The 16,573-nt window shown below is 37.4% G+C and overlaps 1 protein-coding gene across 2 annotated transcripts in view; it reads left to right on the top strand.

Moving 5' to 3' along the window:
- Positions 1–10,428, top strand: part of MYOF (myoferlin) — a 71,348-nt gene extending 60,920 nt beyond the window's left edge. For both annotated transcript variants that reach the window (XM_074874944.1, XM_074874945.1), the window contains 14 exons: positions 407–532; positions 1,336–1,491; positions 1,601–1,692; positions 3,047–3,217; positions 3,751–3,899; positions 4,114–4,253; positions 5,227–5,315; positions 5,397–5,492; positions 6,100–6,241; positions 6,560–6,659; positions 7,582–7,775; positions 8,729–8,838; positions 9,182–9,329; positions 9,789–10,428. In XM_074874944.1, coding sequence (XP_074731045.1) covers positions 407–532; positions 1,336–1,491; positions 1,601–1,692; positions 3,047–3,217; positions 3,751–3,899; positions 4,114–4,253; positions 5,227–5,315; positions 5,397–5,492; positions 6,100–6,241; positions 6,560–6,659; positions 7,582–7,775; positions 8,729–8,838; positions 9,182–9,329; positions 9,789–9,824 — 1,749 coding nt within the window. In that variant the 3' untranslated portion in view covers positions 9,825–10,428. The remainder of the gene's footprint in view (positions 1–406; positions 533–1,335; positions 1,492–1,600; positions 1,693–3,046; positions 3,218–3,750; positions 3,900–4,113; positions 4,254–5,226; positions 5,316–5,396; positions 5,493–6,099; positions 6,242–6,559; positions 6,660–7,581; positions 7,776–8,728; positions 8,839–9,181; positions 9,330–9,788) is intronic.
- Positions 10,429–16,573: the final 6,145 nt, after the last annotated feature.

Here is a 16,573-nt window from a genome sequence, read left to right on the forward strand (position 1 = left end):
TGGAATTTTATTCTTGACTTCTTTGGGTGCCAGGCAGATCCTAAATAAACATACACAGTGAGAAAGTATGAACACAGAGGATCAGTACTTTTAATGTCTGTTGGTTAAAAATTGAAGCCAGACTACTTTCATTTCTCAGCTAATACACCTAATGAAGAAAGTAAAGACAAGCTTGTGAAATGCTATTTACTGGGTTTTTAACAAGGCCTAAATGAAGCTTGATAACATGTTCTCTAAACATTGCATTTGCTTCCACTTCAATGTAAAAATAAAAATAGTTCCAAATGCTTTGGTTCCTTAAGATATTCTACAGTACACTTTGTAATGCTACAACGGTGGAGCTGATATGTATGATAATTTCTGAACTGTACTTTTTTCATTTTCCTTTTTCTCTTATTTTTTTAAGGTGTACGACTGTGAATTGGAAAAAGTACCTGAATTTAATAGCTTAACAGACTTCTGTGATACATTTAAACTATACAGAGGCAAATCTGAGGACAGTGATGATCCATCAGTGGTTGGGGAATTCAAGGTAAATTTCAAATACTGGGCAACAACCAAATGCTAGATGCAGTTTGTATGTAAGTGGTTATCATTTAAGTAAATCTACTTGCAAGCATTTCAGATTAAATATGGATGCATGCATTAATAGGGGCAACAGATGCTTGTAACTACTTAGGTACAGGCCCTTCTTTTTCAAGGAAGGCACAGCTACACATTGCTCACACTAAATGTGATACATGTTAATTTAGAAGAAATATCATTCCTGCTATTGTGATCTTCGCTGGTACCTGTGGAACAGCACCTTCCCAGATGACCTCTAAAGTTTCACCTGCAGATGTTCTGCATGAAGTACATTTTTAGAATTAATTTGGAAAAGGTATTTTGTGAATTTGGAAAAGGTATTATGTACTATTTCTGTGACTCTGTGTCTTTAAAAGATTAAAATAATGTTAACACTATGTTAAAAAAACCCCAAAGCACACAAACAAAAAACCCCCAAAACCCAAACATTAAATGATGCTTTTGGAAAGGGAAACAAATACGAAGTATGTGTACATATTCTCAGCTGGAGCAAACTGAGTAATTGTGTTGAAATTAAGAGAGCTGTATTGATTTAAATCGGCTAAGGATATAACCTTGCCTTTGTAGTAAGTCTTATCCAAAACCCACTAAAGTAAAACAAAGGACTTCTAAGTGACTGTGAATCAGGCTATAATTTTGCTATTCCTATATAAAACAGTGTGTATGTGTACAATAAATAAGAAAAAAACAAACCTAACAGAGTGACTTCTAGACATTTATTTTGACTGAGTCTTTTGTATTATTTTTTAGGGATCCTTTAAAATCTATGCATTACCTGATGATCCCACTATTCCAGCTCCTCCTCGCCAGTTCCGTGAGCTACCAGACAGTGGGCCTCAAGAGTGTATTGTACGAATTTATATTGTTCGAGCTTTACAGCTTCAACCCCAAGATAATAATGGGCTGGTAAGGCTGCTTTTGGAATGTCTGTGAGCTAACTCTGCTGTAGTATATTTTAAATAAAGTTAGTTTTGGTAACTATTTCTTAACAATAATTTTTTCTTATTTTAAATAGTGTGATCCTTATATTAAAATATCCCTAAGTAAAAAAGTAATTGAAGACAGAGACAATTATGTGCCTAATACTCTCAACCCAATTTTTGGCAGGTAACAAACTTTTTTGTATTTTCAATTTATTGTATTTTGGAATGTTTTCCTAATTTTTAAGATAAGCCATTATTTGAAATATCCAATGCTCTATTCATAGTTATATACGGACAGTTAATTCTGAGTAAAGTTGCATAAGGCATTTCCCTTTAAAATCATTGGACAACACAGGTGTTTGGCTAGTCTACAGACCTTCTATAGCACATGGGTAAATTGCACAAAGTCAAACAATGTATATATCTTAAAATCACCCTGTGTTATGCATACAAGAATAACAAAATAGGCTTATAGAGTATGGAGAAAGTTTTAACTCTCAAAACTACTTGGATGTCATGATGAGTAATCAGCTTAACATGTATTCCCAGTACACTGGTGGTCTTTCCTTCAAAGGCTAATCATATCTTTGAAATACATGAATAGAAAAATACTAATAAGGATTGGAGAGGATACATCATTTTTAGAACTATTAATGAAATTCTGGGTCTGGTTTGGTGTGCAGAGTTAAGAGGAGGGTTTTGATAAATTAGAAAGTTAGGAGAGGAGGACTAGAAGGATTATAAAGAGTTTGGAAAGCATACTCTGCAATGATGTGCTACGGGATTTCAATTGTTCAGATTATGCAAAGAAATAGAGAGCAAAGAGACTTGATTACAGTTACAAAATACCTTCAAAATTCCAAGTTTTTCCAGAATGATTCTGAAAGTCAAAGTTAAAAAGTTAGACTAGAAATAAAACAGACAAAAAAAAAAAGATGCAGAAAATAATTAACCATGGAATACTTTAACTCAAGGGTAATGGATTCAGCAGCAGTAGAAACCATGAGGCTGCGCATCTTGAAAGTAAATTCAGATAATTAATTTGAAAAAAAAACTCTACAGTCTATTTTGTGTAGGACAGCTAGATGACAGAATAAACCCTTCTAGTCATAGAAGCTAAACATTTGGACTGTATTTTCAAAGGCTCCAACTGTGTTTGTATTGTGGTTAAAAAAAAATTTTTAATCATACAGATACTGGATTAAACAACGATCCTTTATACAGTGTGGCTGGCAGAGCCACACTAGTTGCTCTCTCAGTCCCAATTCAAGCTACTGCACAGAAAACATCTAAGTAATTGTGCAGAAAGGAAGGATGTAATATCCATAGGAGTACAAATGAAATTATTAAGAAGTGCAAATAGGAATTGGAACATGAGTGGTAACTACTGCTAGATTTATCAGCATTGGAAGCATACCTTTAATATCTTGTAAAGGCTATTGCTCAAAAATAAACTAAGGGGGGTTTAGGGGTTTTTTTTAGTTTAAAAAGTATTGCTCAAAAAAGCAATAGTGTTAACTGGACATTTTTATGGTTAGAATGTATGAACTCAGCTGCTTCTTGCCTCAAGAAAAGGATCTGAAAATTTCAGTCTATGACTATGACACATTGACTCGTGATGAAAAAGTGGGTGAAACCATAATTGATCTTGAGAACAGATTCCTTTCTCGTTATGGATCTCACTGTGGCATCCCACAGCAGTATTGCATGTAAGTAATTTTGTCTACTGAAAATTTTTATCTAGTAAGATCTAGTACCCAGTCTCTGTAAAAAAATCTGGGCTTCATCTTAATTATATGGTTAAAAAACAATGCCGTGGCTTCTCATGGGTGTTTGCTGTGCTCAGTCATCTGAATTTCAAGTTAAGCTGCAAAGTCTTCATAAGAGCCTTGACTGAAAACCATGATGTTGAACATTTTAATATTCTCTTTATATGGTAATGTGTGTTATTTCTGTCCAGGGAACACACACTTAAGAGAATTTTCTCACCTACTCATGGAAATAAATATGAAAGCATCTGTTAGCATAAATTATTTTGATGTGTAAAGAAAAAAGCACTCTGTCTTGGCAGGTAATTGAGCTGGTACAAAATTATGTTGCTGTATCAAACTCAAGTGGCCTCAATCTAGGAAGTTACAGTGCTGCCCTTTCTGAATTAGTTGAATAAATATATTTTACATGACATGTAAATGCCGTGAATGGTGAATAATTTTAGGATGTGTTTCTGTTGCTTTCCTAAAAGTTCAGGTGTGAATACCTGGCGTGATCAACTAAAACCAACCCAGTTATTACAAAATGTAGCCAGGTTTAAAGGCTATGCTCCTCCTGTCCTCTCTGAGAATGGTAGAAAGATTAACTACGGGGGACAAGACTATACTTTGGAGGAAGCTGGTGAGCTTGTTCACTTATTTTGTATTTTGTATTTCTGTCTTAAATTCATATTGATACAAATGTAAAACTTTTCAGTTATTTATGGAAAAATAGAAAAATCTTGAGCACAGTATTCTGCTCAATTTTAAATACCTGGGTTTAAATTTTTTTCAAAAGTTCAAAAGCAAATTCTGGTTCACAAGCCTCTGTTCTTTTTCCATTTCTTTTATTCCAGAAGCTAACAAAATTTTGCATCAGCACCTTGGTCCAGGTGAAGAACGGCTAGCCCTTCACATCCTCAGAACCCAGGGTTTGGTACCCGAACATGTGGAGACAAGGACCTTATATAGCACCTTCCAGCCCAACATCTCCCAGGTACTATGAACCAGTTTACTTCTGGTTTCTTGAATGCAGAAATGGAGCATTCCTGCATTTATATCATGTTAATAGAGTGGTATCACTCAGGGGGAAGAGGGCTACAAATTGATATTACTTGGCTGAGAAACTAAAGCAGGTTAGTTTAGAAAGATAACAAAACGCAGTTATATTTTGCCATTAAGACCCCCACATTAAACACAGACAGAGTAGAAATTGGGAAAGATTTATTTGTCACTTTGTCACTGAAGTAAACCAGAATATGTGTTCAATGCCTCACCAACAATAAAGGAGACAGCCTGGCTGAAGAGCTTCCTAGCTACATTCAGCAAATGAGACCAAACTTCTAATTTCTCGACAAGGTCCAGAGGTGCTAATTTAAACATGAAGTCTTATATTGGACTTTTCTTTTAGCGAGGAACAAAGGCTAACACATTTGTTTTCTAGCATTTACTAACTCACCAGTGACTGTTTTTTTAAGAAAGTTTCTGCAGCAACCAGTAAAACTATCTACAAAAATAAAGGGGCTTGCATTTGAAATAGAGTATAAAATCTGCAGTGATTACCTTACTTCAGAATCTGCTTAAGAGGACTGAGCATCTACTGGGTGGGCCACCAGCTGGCAAACTATCAGCCACATGTATGACACTGTACTTAATATCACCTCTGAAAGAACAAAAACTTGGACCTACAGAATGAGAACTACTTAGGCACCTAACTTGCACTGAGTTCACTAGGAACTGACATCCCCACCATCTTCTGGATTCTTGGCATTGTTCATTTGAAGCAGCTTATATAACGTGAGGGATTGGGCTTCTTCCAGTCTGTATTAGTTCTGACACTGGTAACATGAGGGAGCTCTGCTCTGTGGCTAAAATTAGTACTAAGCATGTCAATAAGCAGATCCATGAAATTACCATGACAAACCTGTATGCAACAAACAATCCCTCATCCATCTTCTCCACTGCTACAGGGAAAGCTCCAGATGTGGGTTGACGTTTTCCCTAAAAGCTTAGGACCACCAGGCCCTCCCTTCAACATCACTCCCCGAAAAGCTAAGAAGTGAGTATCTCTATATACTACACACCATCTGGCAGTCCTGACAGACAATTCAATTCTCTTTCCCCAAACATCTTCTCCTAGGTATGTCTTGCGGGTGATTGTCTGGAACACCAAAGATGTCCTTCTGGATGAAAAGAGCATCACAGGGGAAGAAATGAGTGACATTTATGTGAAGGGGTAGGAGCACCCTGTCATGTAACACTTACAAATGAATGTCCTGGGAATGCCTAGACCGTGGGTTCCAAAGATGATTTGGTTTAGCCAAGTCATTGCACACTGTAGCCTCTGAAATAAGTGCTAACCTCAGAGAAGTACAGAAATATTATGAGATAAAGCACAACCAGTTAATGTGCAGTGAAAGATCCCAGAACTTCATCTCTTGAGATGAGAAGCAACAGAAAAAATAGGGCATTAGCTTTGATGCTGCTTAACCTGGATTCTTAATTTTTATATTTCCTAGTCTTAATATAAACAACTCAATAGAAATGAGAGAAATATACTACTAGGCTACTGATCTAAATTCTCTTTAAAAAGAAATAAAAAAATTCCACCAGCAACTCATCACTGATACAGTACTGGTCATAGCAGATCAGAAATTCAGTTCAGATGTTCCTATTTACAGTGCCAGATTGGAATCGAACTGAGAAAGGGTGCGAAAGACTCCCCAGCCCTCTGTGAGCAACTCTTACAGCTTGTTGGCAACCACTTAATGACATGGTTACAGTACAAAGAGTACCAGTGTAGTCCCACTGCAAACACCAGACGCATCTCTCTCTATTTTCAGATGGATGCCTGGTAATGAAGAAAATAAGCAGAAAACTGATGTTCACTACCGATCATTGGATGGTGAAGGGAACTTTAACTGGAGATTTGTTTTTCCTTTTGACTACCTACCAGCAGAGCAGCTCTGTGCAGTTTCCAAAAAGGTAAATATTTCTAAAGATTTCCATACCTAGAATACAGATTGTAATTAGTCTGATAATTTTGTACCTACATATCACAAGAGACAAGTTTGGCTCAGTTCTGCATACTTTTCTCAAACTGCTATTGCAAACAGATTCAATTTTGCCTTTTAGCCAGGAACAACACACTGGCAACAACAGCCGTCTCCTCTTAGCAAGGGCAAGATTACATCCTTAATACTTCCACCAACCCCAGGATTTACAAGTACTAACAGACCACAGCTTTGAATTTTCATAAGTAATTTTAAAAAGGTTCTTGGGTTTTGTTTTTTAAAATTTTAGGAACATTTCTGGAGTCTTGACAAGACAGAATTCAGAATCCCACCCAAACTGATCATTCAAATATGGGATAATGACAAGTTCTCCTTGGATGACTATCTGGGTAAGATTTCTAAGGAAATAATTATTGTTGTCTCAAAGTAAGGGGTAAAAATGAACAATTTTAAATTATCCCGTAAGAATTGTGTTTACAAAGTGAGACACTGAGCATGCGAATACACTCCTGCTTTCCCACACAGTACAGGATTACTTGTGCTCATGAATTAATGAGTGAATATTCACTCAGTAAAGGCCTACTTGCAGGTAAACCAAGGTACTTTTCATTCAGGTAAGCCCTATCACAAAGTGCATGAAATGATAATGTGCATGAAAACTTACTTTGTTTGTTTCTTTAAGTAAAATTACTTAAAACAAGAGTACTTCAATTCTAAGTAAAAGTATTGACATAAGGCTGTAATTTACATTAAGCAATCTACTTCACACCATTATTAATGCTACTTCACACCATTATTAATCCCTACTTTTTGTAGAGAGATTGCTCTGCAGAAGATTGTCTGCCCTGTATTGACAGCTCCAAAGTATTTAGCTTACATGCAAACCATATAGGCCTCAAAATCTGAAAACAAATAATTCATTTATAACCATCATTAGAGTTAGCTAATCACAGAATTGCAATTACATCAGTATTACATTGCTCATTTTGGTTATCTTCTGTTTAGGTCTGCGCAGAAAAAAAAACCCCTCTATTAAAAATCAAGTGATCTTGCATTAAAAAAGGGGGAGGAGAGCTTGCTAAATCCAATTTATCAACACCAGCACTTTCAACAACAGCAAGATGGGCTTAAACACAGCCTGATATGTCCCACTTCTTTGCCACAACATCCTTAGACAAACAAGAATGTAACCTGTATGTTGATTGGTTTTCCTGTATAACACGTTTAGAGATAGGGAAGGTTGATGTTGGACCACTATGCCATATGGTTGGTTGTGTTATGCAGTGTTTATTTTTTTTATCCATCTCCTAGGCTTTGTGGAACTTGATTTACATAAAACAATCATTCCAGCAAAAGTTCCAGAGAAGTGCAATATAGGCATGATTCCAGAATACAAGGCAGACAGTTCTCAGAAGGCTCCCAGGACCGCCTCTCTCTTTGAACAGAAATCCATGAAAGGATGGTGGCCATGTTATGTTGAAAAGGATGGCTCCCGTATTTTAGCGGTATGATTATTACTTCTTTAAAAAGTACTTAAAACGTGCTCACCTTGCTTTTCAAATTATAAAGAAAGAGTGTGAAGAGTCCCCCACTTAGCTGTTAGCTTTCAGTGGACAGAGGAGGAGTAAATAGAACATTCCATGCACAATTTCAGGAATTTTGTTCCAGCAACAATTTTTTGTTTTAAAGTATGAGTTTAATACTTAAATTTATTTATTTAGTTTTAAACTCTGTTTAACTTGAAGGACTCTGGCACCAGGTTGAGTCATGTCATCTCGCCAAGGACATCCTATATGTATTAAAGACTAAAGAAAAAAGTTTAAATCCAAAACATTTTTGTACACAGCAAAGATAATTTATATACTGAGAACCCAGACTAGCTTCATGGTTACAAGGTCAATCAGAGGACGTAAAACATTTTAACCTGTTCTATGAAGAACAGAAACGTGTATTTATCGCTTGCTAGAATATCAAGCCTTTCCATTTTGTCTGCTTCTTCTTTCTAATGTTTTTGCCTTTAAACTTTATTACTGGAATTTAATAAATGAGGAAAAATATTCAGAAACATCTATCAGACACAGCAGTACAAAAAAATGAGATGCTTAGTCATTTGGAAAAGATGCAGTCCTTAGAGTTGTTCTTGAAAGAAGAGAAGAATTGTTTTGCTCTTGAAAGAGGAGAACTGGTTTTGTTTTGCTAAATTGGAAAAAAACGATGTATAGCTTAAAATAGAACTACAAATGAATCAGCAGAACCATTTTATGTACTGGGACTTTTTTTTCCATTTGTCATTTCTGATGCTGTGTTGTGACACTGTTATAGTGCAGAAGTATATTTTGAGAAGGAAATGGAAGATACACAGATGCACACAAAACTCTGCTGTATAAGTACCAAACAAGTACTATCTATTAGTGCTGTTCCAATAAGATGCTTGTCTCATGCCACATGTTTTCTGAAGGGTAAAGTTGAAATGACGTTAGAAGTTGTCAATGAAAAAGAAGCTGAGGAAAGGCCAGCTGGTAAAGGAAGAGATGAACCCAACATGAACCCCAAACTAGATCTACCAAAGTAAGATATTTTTCTCTCACTAGCTTGAGAAATATATAATATCTAGCTACTGTGATGTTCTTCACAAAATCTGCATGAATTCACAAGATCTATTAGACATCAGCTGTCCTTTGCAAAACTTCATTTATAAAAGCCAGTCTTGTTTCCTTCTGCAGACATTAGGATAAAATGCAAGGTGGTTTCTGTATTAATGGCACATGTTTACTGAAACTGCTGTCTTACAGTACAAAACTATCTGTGCTTTCTTCAACCTCCAAACCAGAGTGTTTTAATGTGTTATACTCTCACACTGAAGTATTCTGTTTTTATGATATGAGTAATATTTGTTTCTTTTAAAATGCAGCCGACCAGATACTTCCTTCCTTTGGTTTACAAATCCCTGCAAGACAATGAAATTTATTGTGTGGCGCAGGTTTAAATGGCTCTTTATAGGCCTTATCATCTTGCTGATTTTACTCTTGTTTGTAGCAGTACTCCTCTATTCATTGCCGGTAAGAATTTTTAAATATTACTGTTCTTCAGCTGTGGTTATGAAGCTATTTTATATATGAGTCATCAACAGGATACGAGAGATTCTATCAACTCAGTTTTATCAAGAAGATAGAGATTATATCCTTATAGCTATAAACAATTTCAACTGATTTTTATTGAGAAACAATTAAAATTTATGTTAAAACTAACCTATTAACTACAGATGGAGCAAATAAGTGCTTTAGAAGTGTTAATAACCTACACAATTAAAAATAGTTAATAGATGGTCTAGAGTCTGGATTTCAGTCTTATTTAATCTGAAATATTTTACTCATTTTTACTGTATTTTAACTGAAATTACCATACCCTGAATACATTCTGATCCATTTTAATATCTTAAATGTCTTTTACAAAACTACACTGAAGTATTTCGTGTACATCTTTTTACCTCTATTGTTTCTTCCCTCCTCCCCCAACAGAACTATTTGTCAATGAAGATCGTGAAACCAATTTAAAGAAGAGTTTTTTACCTCATCTTTTTAAATAGTAATGCAGTTTCACCTCAGGCTGTGGACCAAATTCAGCAAGGCTCTTCATCCTTTTTATCTGCTAGTATTTGGAACTGTAAAATAGATAAGTAAGAATTTAACCAAGGTTAGTCAAGGTTCAAGAGGTCAGGTGTTTTAAAAAAACAAAAGATAAACCCCCTCATGTTTCATGTACATTTTTTTACTTCAGTAGTATCTACACATGGTAAAGTTCTGACTTCCTTGCTTTTAACCTAGATTTTCATAAAAATTACTCTGGTTTTTTTTAATGGATACTTCCTTTCGAGAATGCCTTTCTATTGAACTCATTTTGAAACTTTGCATTTTAACTTAATGAAAAACAAGCACTACTTATAATTACATATACCAAAAAAACTTCACAGTGCAATCAAAGAAGGGTCAGACATTGTTTCTAGAAAAATTTTCATCATCATGCTGCTTAAAATTCTTAGTTACTGCACTGTAGACTTGACAATTATATATATGTATCTTGACAACTGCATGTGTGTAGAAATAAACTGTTTACTTGGTATAATTTACAAATGTTTAAATAAACTTATCCACAAGTAAATGCAAGTTTCCAGTTTTCTTTATCTATTGCAAAAACTGCAGTGCATTAGGGATTGTACAGTGTCTATCAGAGAATGTAATGCCACAAATCTGGAGCTTAAGGTATTTTACCATTATCTTTACAGAGAATAATAAGAAAATACTTCTGCACAAAGTTCTAATTAATTTCTTCATTAATTAGGAAATTAATAAAGAAATTAAATTAGTAGAATAGTTTCACTGCACTCCTTGTACATAGAGATGATCTTGAATCAAAATGTAAGAGGATACACAAACCAGAGTCAACCCTTGTTTGAAATCTGATCTGCACGTGGGAAGTATTTCATTTAGCCTCAGTCTCCTCTCCCTAGGCACAGTAAAATATAATCTGCACTAAAAATCAGGTTATAGTCTGGGATTCCACCTCGCTTTTATGGAGAGCCAAAGCAGAAGCATCTCTCTCAACATTCACTGGTGCCTGAAATGTAGGAAATCTGCAGCAGAACCCGAAATTAGCATTTTGTATGACTGTCACACTCTTGACTGGATAAAGACTTCAAGCTGTCTTTAAAAAGATGACAAAAATAACTACAAGAATGAGTTAGTATTGAAAAATCTCTGTCATTGTATTTAGTGGCACACAATGCTTTCTTACAACACAGCACTGTAACATAAGCATGCACTTGTCAGGCAAAGCAAGTAAATTATACTGACTTAACTCTGTTGAACAAACTAGAGTAAAGGTATTACATGAAAGAATTTCCAGAATGTGAAGTCCCATTGGCTAGAGTGGAGCAAGCAGCAAAAAGATAACAATGCCCTTATTTTTTGGTTGTTAAGAAACTCTCAAGCATCCTGACCTATGAACAAGAGCTCAGAGCTGGAATTAATCACTATCCAGATGGATTGTTCCTTCAGTAATGACGAAATAGCACTCCAGAAATAACTGGCAATTTGCATGAGCTAATGTTGATCATTCACTACTAAAATCTGTCTCAATCAATGCCATAAATCTGACAGACAGTAAAAATCACAGCAGCCTTATTTTCACTGTGAGACAAGAAAGCGTGTTGCTTGTAAGGGTTGTAATTAGAAACCTTTAACTTGAAAGAGCATTCCCCAGAAAACAATTGTGAAATGGAGTAGAGATCTGAGCAAGCCTGTTCCCCTAGCATTTGAAGAGTGGCAGGTACTGCCATTCTCAGTTGAGTTCACCCTCTTCCAGATGCCTTGTTGTCCAAGCATGCATAGGCTTGATAGTTTCACTACAATTAGGCAATGCTATTAAAAACATAACTGAAAAGTCTGAGAAGCCATTCTCTCTCCCCGCCTGCTCCAGTAACAAACAAAAGAAAACACATGTTCACAAGAAAGAAAATGTGAGCATATTTCCGTACAATGCGAGTCACATCTATAATCCCTGGTGTAGCTGCTGTGCACGACTCCAACATACAATAGCTTTTTGCCTAGTTCAAACTCAGCAAAGATTTAGCCCTGTGTAGGGAACAACTTTGTGGTGCTCTCATTCTGCACTGACTACTGGGTTGTTCACTTTGGCCAGGACAGCTCTGCACTGCCCCAGTTGCCAGCAACTGAGGCAAAAATCCTTTGAGGCCACAGAAGAAAAGGCAGAATGTAGATGTGCCTGATATCACTCTTCCTTATAATAGGAAATTACTTAACCCCAGGAATTCTTCCTCCTATGAGTTTGCTTTGCCTAAACTGATAAGCTGACAAATATTTTGGTCTGTGAGCTGATGGGGCCAGTTCAGCTGCACTCCTGTCACTAAGTCCCCAGTACACAGACTCTGTGCTTCACAGAAAGATTATCTGGGTCTAGAATGACTTCTCTGTTCTGGGAATATAAAATGTTTGATGAGGCTACCTTCTCTGCACCTGCCTGTCATTCAAACATGAGATGCTAGCTGGCTGAAACGCCAGGGAAAGGCTAAAGCTAAATAGAAAGTGGTTTTAACAAAAAATGGCTAAGTAACAGCAGTATGTCACTTGCCAGCAGTATGTCAGAGTCCTTCCACCTCTGCCATCATGTAGGTTCAAACAGCAGTAGCTGCACTCTTTGATACACTCAGGTACCCAAGCAGCATGTGACTTCCCATTGGCTGCTTGCTGTAGTCACCCCAAACCCTGACTACTGGAATGGGCTGGAAGGAGGTTAACAGCAGCTACTTTACAGCTAGACAGATTGTACAAGAAAGAATCATCATGTAGCTCAAGAAGAAAAATTGCACCTAAACCAACTCAGTGTAAAATAAAGAGGCAGTAAACTCATCAACACCTGGAAGCTATTCTTGCATTTCTTTGAACAACCACAAGATGACATCCCAAGTCTCATGTGTTCACAAAGTCCTTCCAGTACTTCTGTTTTATTCCTATCCTAAATACATCTCACAGAGGGAGATGAACAACAAGATATATTTAATAGTTAACGGAAAACACAGTCCCATCAAAGTCCATTGCTGCTACGTGTATCTGGAATGCACAGCTGCAAGCGCCTTCGGGACCTGCCTATTATATACAAACAGAAAGTGACTCCAAGTCGTCCCCACTGACTTTAATGCTGTTGTGTAAGTAGGATTCCCACTCCATGCCACTAGATGCCTCAGTGTCTATCTAGCAACTTGAAAGCAGTACCAAGAGCGAGATGGCAGCATTCAGTGCTGAATCTTGTGTCAGTGCTAGCTCAGCTAGTAAATAGCACTCAGCTTTTTACACAGTACTTTCCACTGCTCAGAGTTGTGTGTGTCATGCATACAGTCTGTCATGTATACAGGCAGGGACCTGAAGTAGAAAGATAATTCCCTAAAGAAGAAGAAATAGAAAGTGCTTTAAAAATTCATACCCAGAAAAGAAATGGGAATACACATTATGTCTGTCAAGTCTGACCATGTTCTGACCACAAAGCTACCCTTTGGAAGTTTGTCTCCTTTGTAACCTTTGCTGTGGCTAAGAGATGAAATCAATTGACAAGTGCAAGATGAGGAACAAAGTAGTAAAAAACACACTTCCCTGATGCACCAAAAACTCTGAATGTATTATAATTGCTTATGAAAGACTCCATGGTAGTTCTGTTCCTTTCCCAGACCCACAAGATGTCAGGACTAGCAGCCAAAAGCACCAGGGCATTCAGGACGTGGCAGGAGGTACACAGACACCCTGAATGGAGCAGTGGGACCACCAGTCACCTCAAAGGGATCCAAAAGTGCCAGCACAGAGGAGATAAGCACTCGCTGAATTCCTTTAGGGGAGGGTCTGTGAGAGACAACCAGCCTACAGCACGTCTTACAGGAGCCTAAGTTCATGCCTTACACCTCACAGCTCAGGGCTGTGGCAGGGTGCCAGCATCCACCTGGGCTCTCTAGACCAAACCACCTCCCCTCCATTCCCTTCTGCAACAGTGCTGCTACCACAACAGCACTGCTGGAAAGTGTTCCCACCAACACTGCATCAGCAACAGCATGCTCAGCCAGGCAGCAGATTTTGGTTTAAACCTCTCAGGCAGAGAAGTGAACTGAACCTGTACTTCCAGTCTCCTGGGTAATTCCCGTTACTGTTAAGCAATTATGGTAAAATAACAGAAGACTCGCTTACCATCATTTTCTAAAAGAAAGAGCAGACATTCTGTATGGCAGCCAGTTGTACTCTCAGACTGCCTACCGACTCCAGCCTAGGCCTTCAGAGATACTGAAACTTTTGGTCACAACAAAGATTAGGTGCCAAGCTGCTCAGCTGTAAGAAGACACACATACTTCCAGAAAGGAAGAGATGCAGAACTAGGAGTGACTGGAGAGCTTACATAAACCATAAATGCAACTGCTGTTAGGCAGTAATGGAACAGTTACAGACTTGCACCTAAGCACCTGAAATCCCATCAGTCCCTCTTTACACAGCTATGGCCTCTATTCAGTCTGCCACTGAGAGCAGCTCAATACAAAACAGCAATTAGAAAAACTAATAAAGTTAGAGGCATCATCAAACAGGGAACAATGAATAAACCAGAATATGTTACAGTGTGGTATCAATCATAATATTCTTATGTTCAAACTTCATATTTGATTTTGCCACAGGTCTCAAAGAAAGGCACATTTACAAATAAATAAAGATTCAAAAGTGGGCAATGAAAGTGATCAAGGTAGGATAAGGGCTCCTGCACACGAAAAGCTTAAGAGGTTAGCACTAGCCTGGAAAGTGACAGAGTAACAAGAAAATAACACATCAAAAGTATGCTACAGAGAGGTAGAGAACATATAAATTGGATGCCTTTCTTCAGGGACTATATTAAAATCATGCACGTGCACACGTGAAGACTCCTTCCCCCTCAAAACCTTCAAACTAAAAGGCAAAAAAATTACAAAAGGTTAAAGGAGACATTTTAGTGCAGATTTCAGGTAACTGTTGGAACACACTGGCAGAGCATATATTTGGTTTAATAAGAACAAAGAAGAGCTGTAATACCTCCCTACATTTACATATTGAGACAACATTACGAAACACGCTAGCTCTTACACTTCACCGCATCCCATGTTCACTGGTAGGAATCCCCAGAACAGTATTCCACTCACAGATAGCACTGTGCAACTGGGAGAAGGATTATACACTCACAGCTGTGAGAGATGCCCTTCCTTGCAGGATTCCCAAATTTTCTAGGCTTGAGTACATACTCCTTACTACTCAGATTATCAGGTAAAATACCACAAAGAAGTGGTCTCTAAAGATCATGGATCAGCTTTAGAGTCACCATTCCAATGGGGCCATGGCTTCACAGTGCATTGGCATTAGTGGCATTACAAACTTTAGGTATTTATTTCTGTTCACTACCATTCCCTTGACTAACATAATCAGAACAAAACCAAACACCACCGCTCTATTCCTACACCTTGTGTGAATTTTTTAGTGTGGGACTAGTCTTTTATTTGCTTCAAACCATAGTAATATGGGGTGTTGAAAGAAATCATGGGTTTTGGCCGTGAGAAGAATATTTTAAGCTGATGTAGTCATCAAACAAAATATTCTCAAACGGAGTCATCAGCAAGTTCCTTCGGCCCAAGTCTGTTTCAGGACCACAGGCAGACTCAGGGAGACAAAAATATATCAACTGCACAGGTATGACCTTCAGAAGAATTTATTTGCTCATAGGAGGACAAACATAATATGAAAAAAAAACCCTAAATTAAAAAAAGTAACAAAAAAGTACTTAGCCACCAGCCAACATATATACCAAAAATGAGGATGGACATTGCAAACATGACAAGGTATCAGTCGTGATAAAGAATCCTTTAAGAAGTCCAACACTTACTCTAAATGTAAAAGACAGATATTAGCATATGCTAAACCAATGAAAGGTCCAGTTAGTAGCCAAACGTTAGACATCGCTATCTTGGAGAAAAGCATCAGGCTACTGCAGCAAAATTCCTGATTTCAAGAGGAGAAACTGCAGAAGTATTTTGTATATAAATCTGCTCTGCTTTTACCCCTGGATACATGAAGCCTTTTTTTTAATTAACATAGTTAACAAATGTTTTGTTCAGATAGCTATCTGGCTGAGAACTGATAGCACAGTTAATTAGCACCTTCAGTTCATCCTTCTGCCCTTCTCGGGTGCGAGAAACACACACCGGCCTCAGCACCTCTGGGACTCCCACGACGAGCTCCTGCTCTAGACCTCTGACACTCCCTGCCCTGGCAGAGGAGATACATTTCAGTGGGCTTTTTTCAAAGCTAAAGAGTTCCAGTTTTGGAGTAGGAGGCAGCCAATTAAACTTTTAAAACTAATCCTGCCCACATCAGATCAGTCTAGACCAAAATATACACATTCTGCCACATAATCCATCTGCCCTCATGCAAAAGCCTGTACTGTATATGCACTATATATAACTGCTACTGTTAGAATATTAAGAAAGAAGAAAAAAAAAATAGACTGAGACAAGTATTTATGCAAGAAAGAAAGGAACCAGAACACCTAGCAAGATCTTCATCTGGTGTTACCATACAGGGGCTCTGTTATTGGGGGCCTATACTAGTTTTTGGTTCTGTTTCTTGCTTAAAAAAAAATCCTGAAACAAAATGGGATGGTCCCACTGTACTGTGAGTTTAAACACACAACAACAACAACAACAACAAAAGTAGACAGGTAGAAGCAATCAGCTCTG

This window comes from Strix uralensis, chromosome 7 (genome assembly GCF_047716275.1).
Source record: "Strix uralensis isolate ZFMK-TIS-50842 chromosome 7, bStrUra1, whole genome shotgun sequence".
Lineage (NCBI taxonomy): Eukaryota > Metazoa > Chordata > Aves > Strigiformes > Strigidae > Strix > Strix uralensis.